General features: G+C 44.1%; 1 protein-coding gene across 6 annotated transcripts in view; it reads left to right on the top strand.

Annotated features, from left to right (window-relative positions):
- Nucleotides 1-16,567, top strand: part of ZNF462 (zinc finger protein 462) — a 90,525-nt gene that overhangs the window by 29,688 nt on the left and 44,270 nt on the right. For 5 of the 6 annotated variants that reach the window (XM_014958122.1, XM_014958120.1, XM_014958121.1 and 2 more), the window contains exons 2-3: nt 9,792-10,043; nt 10,631-16,119. In XM_014958122.1, coding sequence (XP_014813608.1) covers nt 9,824-10,043; nt 10,631-16,119 — 5,709 coding nt within the window. In that variant the 5' untranslated portion in view covers nt 9,792-9,823. The remainder of the gene's footprint in view (nt 1-9,791; nt 10,044-10,630; nt 16,120-16,567) is intronic. The other variant, XM_014958123.1, reaches the window with a different exon arrangement.

Genomic DNA, 16,567 nt, shown 5'->3' with positions numbered 1-16,567 from the left:
GGAGCTCCTCAAATGAGTGTTTCGAGGAACAGACTGGGAAAACAAAACAATCTTTAGATTTTGTTAATCAGCATTTTCTTGTTCTCCAGTAGGGTTTCAGCCATGGATCCTGCTTTATAATTAGTCGTGCATGAGGTTGTTCTGGGTCTGCATGAGGTGATGTGCTGTTCTACTCAGCTTTGTTTGCTGGTACAGAACATGACTTCTGGTGTTTTGGTTTTATAGGGTTAAACCCATTCCTGTGAATACCCTTTTTCATCCTCTCCACATGCTCTCTGGATGGGGTTAACCCTTTAAATGAGTATCTCTGGAACACAGAAGATCTCAGGATGGACTGTGGGAGAGGGCTGTACCATCCCCAGGATCTACTAAGCTGAGCTCATGTCGGTGACAAAAGGCAGGAAGTTGCAAGGGCTTTGTCTCTCTTGGATCTGATCCACGCAATGTTTCTTTAGTTCCTGACTGCCCTGTGAATTTCTCTTGGATAGTCTTAAATGTCTACCAAAGCGAGCACTGTATTATGGAAGTGATCACTAGCTGAAAGAGTGTTCCTCTCACCAGCCAAGTTCAGTGTCTATCACCAATGCTATGACACAGGTCCAGTTTCTGCATATAAAGGAGGAAAGTGTGTCCAGCAAAGCATCTTTTCACATACATCTTTCAAAATGGTTATAATCTCTTTATTTTGCCTTCTTGAAGGCATTTTTCAGTACCAGTCCCAAAGCAGAGCTTTGCCCTTGGCATTTGTAGTTTCTGAGTGTTAGTGACTTGATTTCCACCTCTGTGACTACACTGAGAGTGCGTGCTTGTGTTTTGAACCAGCTGTGTTGGCTAGTCTAATCTCAAATCTCTAAGATTAAAATTCTGTAGCCCCTAAAATAATCCAGCAGTTCATGTGTTCCCATGGTTTAGCTCTGTCACCAGTTTATGAGCTGTATTTAGCCCTTGTGAAAGCACCATGCTCCTTGCAAACTACCGCTGGTCCTCTCTAAAGCATGCTTGCAACTCACCAGCTACAGCACTGTTAAGTGACCATGGAATGAAGCATGTAGTTTGAGGTGAATGGCAAGATTATTTTTAAAGGCACTACAGGCTGCGCTAGTCTGTTTTAGGGTTCATTTAAGGGCAGATGGCCATCAGGAGATAATCTCTTCTGTCTGCAGTCAGAGCTTTGCTCTTTCCCACTTCACTTCATGGTGTAGCAGAGTATGTGGTTGAGTTTGTCATATCTGATTTGCTACTGGCAGGACCCCCTTTACAACAGCTCTGACTTTTCTTGGCAAGAAAGAGATCTTTGCTGGGGTTATGCCAGACTGAGGAGCCTGCTCCTCCCCCTGCTCCTTCCAGGGTGAGGCTGGTAATGCATCCTTTGTGTAAAGTGCTCCTAGAAGATGTTATTTGCAATGCATGAGAAGGAATTAGGTTGTTTCTGGAGTACCCAGGCAGAGTGCTGCCGTGTTCTTCAGCACCACCTACTGACATCTTCTGCTCCCAAGTCCATGTACACCGGGGTGTGCACTTCTCTTAACTCAGAGGAACTGGATTTCTTCAGGTAATTAACAATACACTTTTGGCTGGAAATTAGAAATCCCATGCCCACTGCTTTCAGTTGCATTATGCTGTATAGGGAGCACTAAATAGCAGGATATAAAAGCCAAGTTGCTTGGCTCTGGTAGCTGTTTTCCTAGGTTGGGCTAGCCTAGTTGCCTCTTGGACACCTATGTCTATGGAGAAGAGTGTTCAGAGGTTGGCTTGTGTCAGTGAGGTGGATGATTTGGCTCATTTCCTATGAACATTCTGTATAGGAACCAAATGGCAGACCACATTTCTACTCTACAGTTTTGCCCTTTGCTGTTCCATATTCCTCCAGATTTTCTTTACAGGTTTTAACTGGGAAAATGTGTGGGGTTTGGTGTGTTTTCATTTTCTTCCTCCTCTTCTCCTTCTTATAGGAAACTAAGTTTATTCTGTAAAAAAAAAGGAGCCTATCTAATAAAAATTCCCCCCCTTATAGTAAAATTGATGTTGCATCTTCTTGTACCACATGGCCAAAGCAGTATTCTGTTTATCAACTCTGGTGAAACACAGGAAAACTTGACAAAACTGTCTGTGTGTCTGTATTAGTATCTCCACAACTACTTTTGAGTAGTAAATGAAGCACCTGCCATACTTCATGAGGGAAAAAGTCCTACTCTGACCATTTAGTTGTTCAGATTCTCACACATATTTACAGTCTTTTTTGATTTCTGTAGGGATTAATAACATGCCATGGAAGTAACTGAGAAGATCAGAAATCCCGTCCTAGTCTTCCTTGAAGCAAAAACATTTAATATTTGCCTTCTCATAGGCAAAGCTTTTCATCCTATGACTCAGTTGCCCATGGTCTGTACCATGCAATGCCTCACAGCTAACCTTCAGGAAGGGAAGACAAAAAAATGTCAGAATCATACTTTATATGACTCTCTCACAATTTGTCTTTTAATTAAGTCGAGGTATTTTATTTGCAATCTGCTTTTATTTTAAAAGTTTGAAGGTTTAAACTATCCTTCAGGCATTTATATGGCCTCTTTGTGTTTTAAAAAGAACAGATATATATGTACACTCCAGGAGCTCAAAGAAAGAAGAAGAGACATCATTTGTTAGAAATGGAAAAGAAAGGAGCGGTCAGCTTGATTCAATAAAGCCCCAGCCTGAAGTTCTCCGTAGTTCTGTTACTTGTATCTGAATTGTTTTTGTTGATTTGATTTCCTTGCAAGTGAGTGTAAGATCAAGTATTCCATCTTGGATTTTTGTCTTCCTTGCTAGGGAAGTTTGTGCCTTCTGCAGTGAGATATCTATCAGTTTGCTGACTCTGCTTGAGGCTGAGGCCTGCAGTCTTTTCCTCAAGATACCTTGCAGAAGCTGACAGCATGCTCCAATCTGTGATTCTCTGATTCTCCTTTCTTATAAAGCCTCCTTGTGAACTCTGTGGTGTGCCTTTATTCTGCTAGGATCTTACAGTGAAATGGCTATTATGCATTAATGTTCAGTAGCTGAGCATCATGTTTTCTCTGTTTTCTTGTGTGTGTTTGGTTTTTGGGGTTCTACCTCCTTCCTCCCCCCTCTCCCCTTTTTTGACAAGTCATAGTCTTGGAGAACAGGTTGAGCCGATAGCAATGTATCCATCATTTGGACCTGTTTCACCTCATGTATACTTTTATGTATTAAGTTCACCACAAGAAAAATAACCAGAGGTTCTGTGAATCCTTGTTCTTTTCTTCAACTAGAAAACCCATCTATGCTTCTGGCAGCTTCTAGCACTATGTAGCCTCTCTTTCACAAGCTTTAAGAAAAATGTGGCTTATATTTCCTTTGAAGTGTAGAAGATTTTGCAAGCTATGCTGTAGCTTTACAGTGATCCATAGTATGGTACCAGGTATGTTAAATGAATGCGTGTATTCAGGAACACAAGTAAATAGTAACTGTATAGGGATCAACAAAGTTGATCGTCCTGTTTTTTGTGCCTGGGAGATTTCTGAATAATTTGGAATATAATGTACAAAGAATGTATGGTAGAAAGAGCTCCTTTTGTGGAATCTTACCTGGAGCCCCTTGAGGTTCAAGTCATCTTCCAGGTGGCTGGATACACTCTTTTTTTTTTTTTCCTAAAAAGGTACTTATCTGTTTAATTTAGATCATTGTTTTTGCTGTTGAGTTGTAATGCATCTCCAGTTGAACTTCTTTCCTGAAAATATCTTCTACTATAATATGTATTTTGGTATAGGTCAACATAATTATTTACTGGAAGAAATGGGTGACAGGATCACATGTATCAGCTAATGTATTTCTCTCATGGGTATAGTTGTTGAGTTTCAAAATGTAAGAAATGGCCCCAAACTGGATATCAGTATGGAGATCTTGACAATAAAAGGTGTAACGGGTAATAAAACTTTAACATGTCCTTTACAGGAAGATACAAACAGCAAAGTATGTCTATTGGAGTGGACAGTTGCAACTCAGCCCATGGAGTTCCATGAAAATCCAACTCTATCAAATTAAAAAATAAAGAGAAAAAAAGAAATGGTATTTCAATTCAGTTTATTTTAATACCAGCTTGGAGGAGTAATTCCACAGACAATCCTCAAGGACCAAGGATCCCAGCAGCTTGACTGGAATTTGGTCATTGAAAGAGACCCATGAGTTGAGTAGGTTTGCCTGACTATAGCTGAGAGTTGAATTTATTCTTTGAATTCCTCATTAAGTATTTTTTTTTCAATAAATGAACAATGAGGCTGGCTTCCTCCAGTTAGAATAGGCTTCAGGTTTCCAGTTTCTCAAGTGTGCAAATTTTTGCATTGCTCCTATGATTTTACGTGTTTAGTCCTTGTTTACCTTGTTGTGACCTTGTGCTATAAAAAGCATGGTTTGTTTTTTTTTTAAAAAAGGGCAAACCAGCCCGAAAACCAAGGACATCAGAGCAGCAGCTCCATCGTACATGAGCTGAACCTGGCCAGGAGCCCAGGTGGCATGGCTGGAAGGTCCTCAGGACCACAGGTGTAGGCACTGGTGCTTCATAAAACCCAGGCTTCTCTGGCAGGGAAAAATGCCTGTGGTGTTACTCATGGGAATTTTGAAAACTTGTCATGTCTGTAATTAGTTACATGTGAATGGCATTGCTGTGTTTGGTAGTTTATTTCTGGTAGGCTGATCTCCAGCAGCAAGAAAAAGGTGGTGGGGAGATTAGACCACACTGAAGCTTCCTGAGTGTTTTGAAGGAAAAAGGTGACTCCGGTGTGTGATACCACCCTCTGCTGAGATGTTTTGTTCATGCTGATCTGCTTTGACCCAGTGCTACAGGCGGGAGCTGCTGGGGCTCCCCATGAAGAGGTAGGCCAGGGCCTGGCAGCCAGGGCGCATCCCAGCGCCTCAGCCAGGAGCAGGGCACGCCCAGGGGCAGCCTCATCCCCTGCCATTGGGAACCTCGCTGGCAGCCTCATCCCCTGCCATTGGGAACCTCGCTGTGGCTGGACTCGGCTGTGGGCCTCTGCAAGTGGACTTGGCTTGGTGGGTTCCATGGCAGGGCTGTGGGGAACTAGAGAACTGGCCCTGCTGCGGCATTGCTGGGGCGGGGGCTGATAGATCCAGGGGGTGAAATGGTGTCCTGGGCTGTGGGGGAGCCCCAGTAGGGCTCTTCAGGAAGAGCAAGGCCTTGTGAGTGCCCTGAGGGCCTCAACACACACTGCATCTCCAGGGGGACTTTGTCCAAATGAAAGGGGTTTGGCAGTGTTTCTGCTGGCTTGATGGGGTATGTAACATCATAAAACCATAGAATCATTTAGGTTGGAAAACACCTGTAAGATCATGGACTCCATTAACCTAGCACTGCCAGGGCCACCACTAAACCAGGCCCATAAGCACCATGTCTTTTAAATACCTCCAGGGATGGTGACTCAACCACTTCCCTGGGCAGCCTGTTCCAGTGCTTGATAACACCTCCAGTGAAGAAATTTCTTTCAGCTCCACCTTGGCAGAGAGTAAAATGTGTTGTTTGCGCAACCTGTGTGTATGAGGTAGGGATGAAGATGCCTCTGATCATCTGACTGGAGGAAGGCTTGGAGAACTGGAGATTTCTTTGTTTTTGTGAACTTACTAATGTGAACTTACTAATACAGAGCTGAAAGTTCACATAATGTGTGTGGTCTGACTGACCTTTTCAGTTGTGGTTGTGCATGTGCGTATTCTTAACTTCTAGAAGCTCTGCTGACTCCATCTCAAAATATAACGGATGGGTAGTCAAACCACAGAAGCTCAATTTTGAGGTCAGCGCCTTGGGCTTCACAATTAATTTTGTATTTTGAAGCTTTAAAACCAAACTTAAACATAATGATTTGTACTTCTTTGGTTGCTGCCAAATTCTGTTAATGACTGTTGTTCAACAAGCACAATTATCTTTTGTTTTCGATTTTTAAAAACCTAGAAATCTAATGCAAGTGTCTCTGGTGTTCTCACACATTTATCAGTGTAGAAAAGGATGTCGAAGACAATTTGAGACTTCACCTTTGGTCTTTAAAACTGTGGCTTTAAGAATCTCTTTTGCCCAATGTTTTGGAAGCTTTCCACTCATAAGGAAAATGATAATACCTCTTCTCCGTATTAAGCATTAAAGCCATATATTTTAAGAAGAGGTTGTAAATGCAAATTAGTCAGACAATGGCATTTTAATAACCTGTTTGGTGAGGTTACCATCACATTAGTAAGGATATCTTAGAAGTCACATTATCTGTGGGCGATGTGGTCTCAAGAGATTGGCTGTGAATATGATCAAGGGCTTGTGGGATTTATGGATTCATTTCATGGTGGTTATGTTTGGTTGTTTTGGTTTTTTGTTCCCCCAGATTTCCTGTTCTGAGTTAGTCCTCTCTCATTCCACCTCCATTTCCCGCTAAATTTTCTTATTGTGCTGTTTCAAAGTTTAAAGGATTATGGAATGTGCTGCCTTAGCTGGTCATGATGGAAATGTGCAAATCTTGCTTTGCACCACACACATGGGGTGTGTGTCTTACCCATTTATTAACATCTGGACTTGAAAATGCTCTTTGCTGGTGGGTAGGTGGGTCTCTCTCTTTTCCATATCCCATGCAGACAAAAATGAAGAGAGAAGGACACACATTGTATTTCAGTTTCTTTTGATATCTGAGATCAAACTAGCAGTTTATGGTTTTCTTCGTCTTTGTGCAACACCTGAATTTTCGAGAAAAATGGAAATGGTAGAGTAGAATTCCTTACAAAATGCTTCATCCTGCTTCCAGTGTGATGCGTGGTGAACACATCAAATTGAAGTCCATTCAGCTGTACCTGATGTTTGTTCCTCACAGCTGCTGTAACATTAACCTCTTCGCTGATTTTGCACTGGCTTTGTGATACAAACCCTGCTTAGATTCAAGCTGGAACCCATTAGAAAGTCTCCATTAATTTTTTACAATCAACAGCTATTAACCATTTCTCAACTTTTCCTTCTGATTTGTAGCAGAAAGGTACTATTGGTTTAAGAGTGTCTAGACAGCAACTAGCATCCTTGAGGATGCTTTCTCCAAGCATCAGTGTGACTGTTGGAGACAGTGGTGGTTTTTACCTGTTGAAGCTGTCAGGATTACCTTTTACCTCAGGTTTGCTCTCCTGTTTTTCTATTTTGTAAGCTGGCCTGAACTCCCCCCAAAAGACAAAGCGTTTTGTGGTGGTGTTTCTAAAGGGTCTGAAGTTTTCCGGGGGGGTGGGAGGGAAAGGGGTGTGAAGGGGGAAGAGCGAGGTTGTGTGTGTGTGTGTGTTGTTTTTCCCCTGTTCCACACAATGGAGCTTTCAGAGAACCTCTCTTAAAAGGCATAGCTACAGCCTTTGTGTGAAGGGTGTGTCTGCTGGCAGGGTTTGCTGATGCAGACAGGCTGGCTGGTGATTAACAAAGGTCATTAGACTTTGGAATCTGGCAGGGGAGTGGGGTTGTGTGTCTTCTGCGCCAAGCAGGAGGGCTCCCCAGGGACAGGGCAGGCTAGAGGCCCCCCGCCTGCCCGCTCCCCCTCGCACCCCCCCGGCCCTGCTCCTGGGAGGCTCAGCTGTGTGTTGCCTTTGCTTGTAGGACAGCTTTGGACCAGTGTCTTGGTGCTGTAATGCTCTGTTTCTGTAACGGACCGTCACAGTTATCATCTATGGGACGGGGAGCCAACCCTAGGAGATGGTTGCAAGCGACATGCTCAGGGAGGGAAGGTGGTGCTTGGGCTGTGGCAGGGGGACAGAAGCGACAAGACTCGGGGGTCAAGTCATGCAGGAGAAGGGAAGTTATGTTCTGGGGATGCTGATTTTTCAAGTGTCACCAAGGATGAGGAGGAAAAAAGGGGGAAAAAAAGAAAAAGCCTGGTGTGCTTGAGATGAAGCTGAGATAAGTGAGGCCATGTTGTGCACAGGCGAGAAGCTCTGAGCCTCTGAGTGCAGGAGTTGTCTGAGCTAAAATGGCTGCTCCCAAAGCTCAGAGGACTAGGGCAGCTTAGTGAGTCTTAAAGCTTCAGTGACGCAGGGGCTCATATCTCTTGAAAGTGTGATAAACACATTCAGCAGAGCTGTGGCTTGTTTGGCTGAGATGAAAGGACTAAGCTTGGGGGATGGGTAGTGAAAACTGGATGATCTGCTTTTCTGTGAAGTGCTCTAAATGCAGGAGTCGTCTGCTCCATGGAAAAATTTGTTTTCAGGTCTAATGGACTGTGCTAAAGGAGACGTGGGGTGGGGCTTCACTCACTGCTGTAATTTGATCCAGAGCAGATAGCAACCTCTTCCACACAATTTGGTCTGGTGCTTGCACATAAAAGCTTGAGTATCTCGATTATTGTAACTTTGTTAGCTGAAAAGAAGCTGGTGCAGCGTTCATTTTCTTTATTGGTGGCGGGAGGGAGTAGGGGGAGAGAAAGGACACAGTGCAGCCTGCAAAGTAATGTAGGTAAGTATGTGGAGAGCCTTTGTGCTCAGACTGTCCAGAATTTGACTTGCTAGAGGTTTATTTTAGCAGACTATCAGAAGCAGCATTCTTTCATATAAAATCCTGATGCAGTACCCTCTCTGTGATCTATTGTTTTGGCGCTTTCTCCTCAATGTGGAAGTAGCTTCATACTCTACATGCAATAAACATGGAATTTTTGGTACCCTTGTGTCTTGGAGCTCTGAAACATCCAGTTTATCATCCTTTTCTAGCACAGCACATGGAAGCTTAAAGAAGTAATTCGTGTAGCAGAAGTACAAATAGAAGTAATTCCTAAACATAGGAAGGTTGCTCTTCTGCCCAAGTACTGCACAGGGTAGGAGAGTCTTAAGGCTTTTGTCTTACTTGTGCTTTGTGTCTTCTCTCCTTCGTGGTGGTGCAGGAACATACAACTCTTTCTTGCAGCATTAATTGGTCACAAGCTGAACCACCATACTTCATACCATATCTTATGTTGTTGTGTACTTCAAGGTATACATGACTTTTGGATAAATCAAGGAAATATGATGTCTTTGAGTCTTTGTTAATCCTGTTTCCATTGTACTTTTTGCAATATTCCTATTCCCAGTTGCTGTCTCTCCTTTCAGAGCTCTCTATCCCCTATAATGAAACTGTAAACATTTTAACAAAGAATGGAGATGCCCTTACAAAGATTGGTGGAGGTGGGGCAGAGTGAAGCATTCTACCTTTGATTCCTGTAACTGCATCTCATCTTGCAGTTATGTCTAGGTTTTCCATGAACATCAGGACTGATGGGATGTTGAGAAGAAAGGCAGGTTTCTTCTTGTGAGGGCTTTTGATCTATGGGATTGAAACATCAGGACATGGCAACTTCCAGGAAGGTTGGAGTGGGTCTTAAAAAGGCAGAAGCCACTGTCTTCTGATTGTGAATTTCAGTGCATGACTGGGAGTAATGTAGAAGACAAACTTCAGAACAAATTCGTTGCTTATTAAAAGACGTAATGAACAAGACAAATTTCTGAATAACAGCTCTGTCTTGTGTAATAGAAAAGCCAAGAGGACAAAGTCCATTGAATCAATAGTCACTTGTCAGAAATTCGACTATTCATAGTGATGAGTTAGCAACTTGTGAGCTACCTGGACTTAATGTGAATCTGAATTGATGCCTCTGAATGTAGTAAGCAAAGGTTGCGTTTTACACCGTAGTAATTGCAGAATCCTTGGAAACAATGAAGTCATCATGGACTTGGTATTACTTATTTTTAGGATTTGTTACAATGACATTGCTGTAAAACATATCTCTTTCTTCTCTCTTTCATTTTTATTGCAGAATTTTCTAATGTAAAAGATCATCCTTGAACCATGGAGGTGCTGCAGTGTGATGGCTGTGATTTCCGAGCTCCATCTTATGAAGACCTAAAAGCTCACATTCAGGATGTTCACACTGCTTTTCTGCAGCCGACGGATGTCTCTGAGGAAAGTCCTAGTCAGCCAAGGTCTGGTTCCATGAATGCTAGCAACCAGACTGAGGTTGAATTTTCTTCTGTAAAGGATGAATTTGCAATTGGAGACGAAATAGCAGGTAAATCTCAACTCCAGGGTTGCTCTCAACTTTAACCCCCTATTTTACATGTGCCTTATTTCAGTGTGTTTTAGTTTCTGCTTTGAAAAGTGATTTTAAAAACTCACATTATCTTTACTGCTATGTCAGCAAAGCAAATGTCTGGCTTCAGCCCTATTAGTTCTGCCCATGGCTTTTTCTGTCAATGCAAATATGGAGGTTGATTTTATTTCGCAGCTGCTTTTCATGTGTTTCTTCATATTACTTTTTGGTTTTCAGATTTTCATGGTTGTTCTTTGCTACTATGAACCACCTCAAAATTTTCAACTTTGTTAGCGTGCTAGCTTTCTTTCTTCCACAAGAAGATTATTTTGTAAATTATCTATCCTGAACTGTACACCTCAGTCATATATATATAAACACTATGCATAATGGTCATTTTTCTGACCATTGGCAAATACGTAGATCTCACCATAAGGAAGTTAGGGAATCCTGGTGTGATTATTATCTATTCAGGATGTGATTGCATTCTTATGCATACAGGGTGGGTGGAGAAAAAAACCTCTTTCCTTGATTTATTTACATATACACCTTAATTCTCATTTTAGGGCAAAATGCAACAAGTCAGATGGGGACTGGAAGTTACTATAGCCAGAGCCAGACTTTCTATGGTCAGCACATGGCTCCAAATCCTAAACCAACCAACAAGTTTTTCCAGTGCAAATTCTGTGTGCGTTACTTCCGTTCCAAAAACCTCCTCATAGAGCACACACGCAAGGTTCATGGAGCACAGGCTGGGGGGAGCTCAGTGGGGCCACCAACTGCTAGTTCCCTAAATTACAGCATCATGATGCATGAAGGGTTTGGCAAAGTTTTCAGTTGCCAGTTCTGCACCTACAAGTCACCCAGGCGTGCAAGGATTGTTAAGCACCAGAAAATGTATCACAAAAGCAACCTGAAAGAGAGTTCAACTCCTCCTACTGCTGCCGCTGCTATGCCTGAATCAACATCTGCTTCTGTGCCAGTGCAGGAAACGTGCAAGGAGCTGCCTGCAGAGGTGGTGGAGCGGAGCATTTTGGAATCCATGGTCAAGCCCCTGACAAAATCTAGGGGCAACTTTTGCTGTGAATGGTGCAGCTACCAGACACCTCGAAGGGAGCGCTGGTGTGACCACATGATGAAGAAGCACCGCAGCATGGTGAAAATCCTGTCAAGCCTGAGGCAGCAACAAGATGGAACTGGTGCACCTGAAGTACAGAGTAAGAGTGCCCAGAATGCCTCTCCAAACTCTAATTACATCTCCATGAATACAACAGGACGTGAAATGTCAAATGCTAATGTCTCGAACTTCAGGAGCTCTATGGGCAATTCTCTTATCAGGCCCAACTCTTCTACATCTTCCAAGTTTTCTTCTGTGTCTTACCCTCAAATGAAGCCTAAGTCACCTCACAACTCGGGCATGGTTAATTTGTCTGACAGATCCCGGTATGGAATTGCTGATATGACAAATTCTTCTGCTGACCTGGAAACAAGCAGTATGCTAAATGACTCCAGCTCAGATGAAGAGCTAAATGAAATGGACAGCGAGAATGGCTTGAACTCCATGGATCACCAAACCTCAGGAATGTCTGCAGAGCAGCTGATGGGATCCGATGGCAACAAACTATTGGAAACAAAGGGGATTCCCTTTAGAAGGTATATGAACAGGTTCCAGTGTCCTTTTTGCCCTTTCCTGACCATGCACCGCCGAAGCATTTCCCGTCACATTGAGAACATCCACCTGTCTGGGAAGACAGCTGTGTACAAGTGTGATGAATGCCCTTTCACTTGCAAGAGTTCGTTAAAGCTTGGTGCTCACAAGCAGTGTCACACAGGAGCAACATCAGACTGGGACACTATGAACTCTCAGACGGAAAGCCTTGCCTCTTCTTTGAACGACAGCACAGTGTCTTATGAGAGTGGAAATATAAATGGCAGGAAGTCAGCTGGGATGATGGAACCGGTGCAGCCGCAGCAGCAGCAACAACAGCAGTCACCCCAGCCCCATTCACAGCATCCATACAAGTGCACAATGTGCAACTATTCCACCACGACTTTGAAAGGCCTCAGAGTTCATCAGCAGCACAAGCATTCATTCTGTGACAACTTGCCAAAATATGATGGCCCGCCATCAAACACACCACAAGAGAGTGAGGCAGATGCTCACCCCTCTGCCAGCACAGTGAAGAAGAGCCAGACCTCCATCCTTGGGCTCTCATCTAAAAATAACTTTGTTGCGAAGGCCCCTCGGAAGGTGTCAAATGACTTCCCTTTAGATCTCTCTCCAGTGAAAAAGAGAACTAGAATTGATGAAATTGCTAGCAACCTGCAGAGCAAAATCAACCAAAACAAACAGCAAGAAGATGCTGTGATTAACGTAGAGGATGATGAAGAAGAGGAGGAGGACAATGAGGTGGAGATAGAAGTGGAGTTAGACAGAGAAGAAGAGCAAACAGAACCAATGATAGAGGTTTCCAGTTCTTACGTGCCCCAGCAAATGTGGGGCAGAGAGGCTAATGATTCCCAGAAGGAGGCAAACTTTAGAAGCATGCAGCATGACTACAATTCCACCAATGGAGCAGAGATTGAGCTCACTTTATCTGAAGATGAGGAAGACTATTATTCTTCTGTCAGCATGAAGGATCATCAGAGCCCTAATGCCTCTGTTCTGGGGAGCCAGTCAAACATGTATGGTACTGATCAGAACAATGAGAACTCAGAGTTTAATGACTCTGGCAGGCTTTACTATTGTAAACACTGTGATTTCAGCAACAAATCTGCCAGGAGTGTTAGCACCCACTACCAGCGAATGCACCCCTATATTAAGTTCAGCTTTAGATATATCCTGGATCCCAATGATCACAGTGCAGTATACCGGTGTCTTGAGTGCTACATTGACTACACGAACTTTGAAGACCTGCAGCAGCACTATGGAGAGCATCACCCTGAAGCTATGAATGTACTGAACTTTGATCATTCTGATCTGATCTACCGCTGCCGCTTCTGCTCTTATACAAGCCCGAATGTTAGAAGCCTGATGCCACATTACCAAAGAATGCATCCCACAGTGAAAATTAACAATGCAATGATATTTTCAAGCTACGTTGTTGAGCAGCAAGAGGGGCTGAACACAGAGTCTCAGACACTGAGAGAGATCTTGAATTCTGCTCCAAAAACTATGGCAACCTCCACCCCCGTGGCTCGCGGGGCTGGTGTGCCAGCTGGTTTTAACAAAAGTGCCGCCAAGAGTTTTAGTCCTGAATGTGAAAATCAGAAGGAACCTTCAGTCAATAGTGTGGTTGTTTATGACTGTGACGTGTGTTCATTTGCAAGCCCTAACATGCATTCAGTTCTGGTGCATTACCAGAAAAAGCATCCTGAAGAAAAAGCATCATATTTCAGAATTCAGAAGACCATGCGTGTAGTCTCTGTTGAAAGAGGCTCTGCCCTGGCTCAGATGTCTTTTGAGTTGGGGACACCCGTCTCCCCAAAATTGTCCAACTTGGCTTCTCAGCCTCCACCTCCTCCACCACCACCCCCAGACCTCACTACTGAACTCTACTATTGCAAACACTGTTCGTACAGCAACCGCTCAGTTGTGGGAGTGCTTGTCCACTACCAGAAAAGGCACCCAGAGATAAAGGTCACTGCCAAATATATCAGACAGGCACCCCCCACTGCAGCTATGATGAGAGCTGGTGAGTTGCCACCTGGTATTCAGAGGCCACCAGTGTCAATGCAGCAGTTGAGCCGGGGTGGATCTGAGACTTCTGTGAATCCTCCCGAGAATGAAATGTTCTTCTGCCAACACTGTGATTATGGAAATCGGACCGTGAAAGGCGTGCTCATTCATTATCAAAAGAAGCATCGTGACTTCAAAGCTAACGCAGATGTGATTAGGCAGCATACAGCCACCATTAGAAGCCTTTGCGATCGCAGCCAGAAGAAATCAACTGGAAGCATGCCTGCTCACACCTCCAGCACTGAACGGGACAAGTCAAAGCTGAGAGCCCTCAAATGCAGGCAGTGTACCTACACATCGCCTTACTTCTATGCATTGAGGAAGCATATTAAGAAAGACCACCCAAATCTGAAGGCCACAGTCACATCCATTTTGAGATGGGCATTTTTGGATGGATTGATAGAAGCTGGTTATCACTGTGAATGGTGCATTTATTCACACACAGAGCCAAGTGGTTTGCTTGTGCATTACCAAAGGAGACATCCTGAGCATTATGTTGACTATACATATATGGCAACCAAACTCTGGGCAGGTCCCGATCCTTCCCCTCCTGCTCTAGTCATGCCAACAGAGATTAAGACCTATAAATGCAGAGACTGCATTTTTGAAGCATCTTCCATTTGGGATATCACTAATCACTACCAAGCATTTCACCCTTGGGCCATGAATGGAGATGAATCTGTGTTGTTGGATATCATTAAGGAGAAAGATGCTGCTGAGAAATCCATCCCACAGCCTGATGAAGCTGGGGCCAGGATGGATTCTGAAGACCAGATAACAACATCGCAGGTGGATCAGGATGCAGAGTGTGCAGAGGATCCTAGCCTTTCCCAGGAAAAAACTGTCCAGCTGGCTTCTGCAAACCCTGCCATCTCCTCCACTCCGTATCAGTGTACAGTTTGCCAATCTGAGTACAACAACTTGCATGGCCTCCTGACACATTATGGCAAAAAGCATCCTGGCATGAAAGTGAAAGCTGCAGACTTTGCTCAGGATATAGACATTAACCCAGGGGCTGTATATAAGTGCAGACATTGCCCATACATTAACACACGTATTCATGGCGTTCTCACACACTACCAGAAACGGCACCCATCAGTAAAGGTCACTGCTGAAGACTTTGTGCATGATGTGGAGCAGTCAAATGATATTGCTCAGAATGATGTGGAAGAGACAAGTAGAATTTTCAAGCAAGGCTATGGTGCTTATCGGTGCAAACTCTGCCCTTATACCCATGGAACACTTGAGAAGCTGAAAATTCACTATGAGAAATACCACAATCAACCTGAATTTGATGTTTTTGCCCAGTCACCACCAAAGATGTCTGCCTCAGTGGAGCCAGACATGGTGGCTGAGATCAAGACCTCCCCAGAAATTGCTGTTGAGGATATTGGAGAACTCTCTGTGCCAGCACCTCATTTCTCCAGTTCTCATTTAGTGTCTCACACAGTTTTCCGGTGTCAGCTCTGCAAATATTTCTGCTCCACACGGAAGGGGATAGCGAGGCACTACCGCATCAAACATAACAATGTGCGGGCACAGCCAGAGGGCAAGAACAACCTCTTCAAATGTGCTTTGTGTTCATACACCAACCCTATCCGCAAAGGGCTTGCGGCACACTACCAGAAAAGACATGACATTGATGCTTACTACACTCACTGCTTAGCAGCCTCCAGGACGGTAAGCGACAAACCCAATAAAGTGATCATTCCATCTCCTCCCAAGGATGACACTCCTCAGTTAAGTGAGGAGCTGAGGAGGGCTGTAGAGAAGAAGAAATGTTCGCTTTGTTCCTTCCAGTCCTTCAGCAAAAAGGGTATTGTGTCCCACTACATGAAGCGTCACCCTGGTGTTTTCCCTAAGAAGCAGCATGCAAGCAAGCTGGGGGGTTACTTCACTGCCGTGTATGCCGATGAGCATGAAAAACCACCTCCAGCCGAGGAGAGGAATGACTTTGAAAAGCCTGAGGTGGAGACTGAGGCGCAGGAAATCGAGTGGCTTCCCTTCAGGTGCATAAAATGTTTCAAGCTGTCCTTCAGCACAGCAGAGCTGCTGTGTATGCATTACACCGACCACCACAGCAAGGATTTGAAGAGGGACTTTGCCATACTGGGAAGTGGCACCCGCTCTCAGAGCCCTGTCTACCAGTGCAAGCACTGTGATATGAAATTGCATAGCACGGCAGAGCTGACCGCACACTTGAATGGTCACAACGAGGAATTCCAGAAGCGTGCCAAACGTCAGGAGAGGAGGAAGCAGCTTTTGAGCAAGCAGAAATATGCAGATGGTGCTTTTGCAGATTTCAAACAAGAGAGGGTAAGGATTTGTGTGTCTGGTCTGTTTCCCTGCTCCCTGCTCCCTGCCAGGGGAGGGAATCAAAAACACTACCCTTCTTTTTGCACCCCAAGAGGCTGCCTATTACTAATGCCCACTTGCATGTTCTCTTTGACAGCCAAATGACCACAGGCTTAATGAATGACTCAGCGTGCCAGTGAGCTCCATAAGTCAATTACACATTCTGCTTTAATTTCCTCATCCATCCTCCACCCCTCCCTAGGTTCTGTAGGAAACCCTGCTCCTTCCTACTGCTTCCTTCAGTATTTTCTCTATCTTATTTCCTTCCTCCCACCCTTCTGGAAGGCCATCTGTATCTGACAGTTACTTGTTCTTTTGTGGCAAGGCTGCCATGTACTTTGTTGCAGATTCTTTACAAAATGTCCCATCCCACTCTTCAGTCTACTTCTGAATAACGAATCAGTTTCCT

This window comes from Calidris pugnax, unplaced genomic scaffold (assembly GCF_001431845.1).
Source record: "Calidris pugnax isolate Ruff unplaced genomic scaffold, ASM143184v1 scaffold317, whole genome shotgun sequence".
NCBI classification, from domain to species: Eukaryota; Metazoa; Chordata; class Aves; order Charadriiformes; family Scolopacidae; genus Calidris; species Calidris pugnax.
The sequence above is the reverse complement of the archived record's forward strand: the minus strand, read 5'-3'. Positions and strand labels throughout refer to the sequence as shown.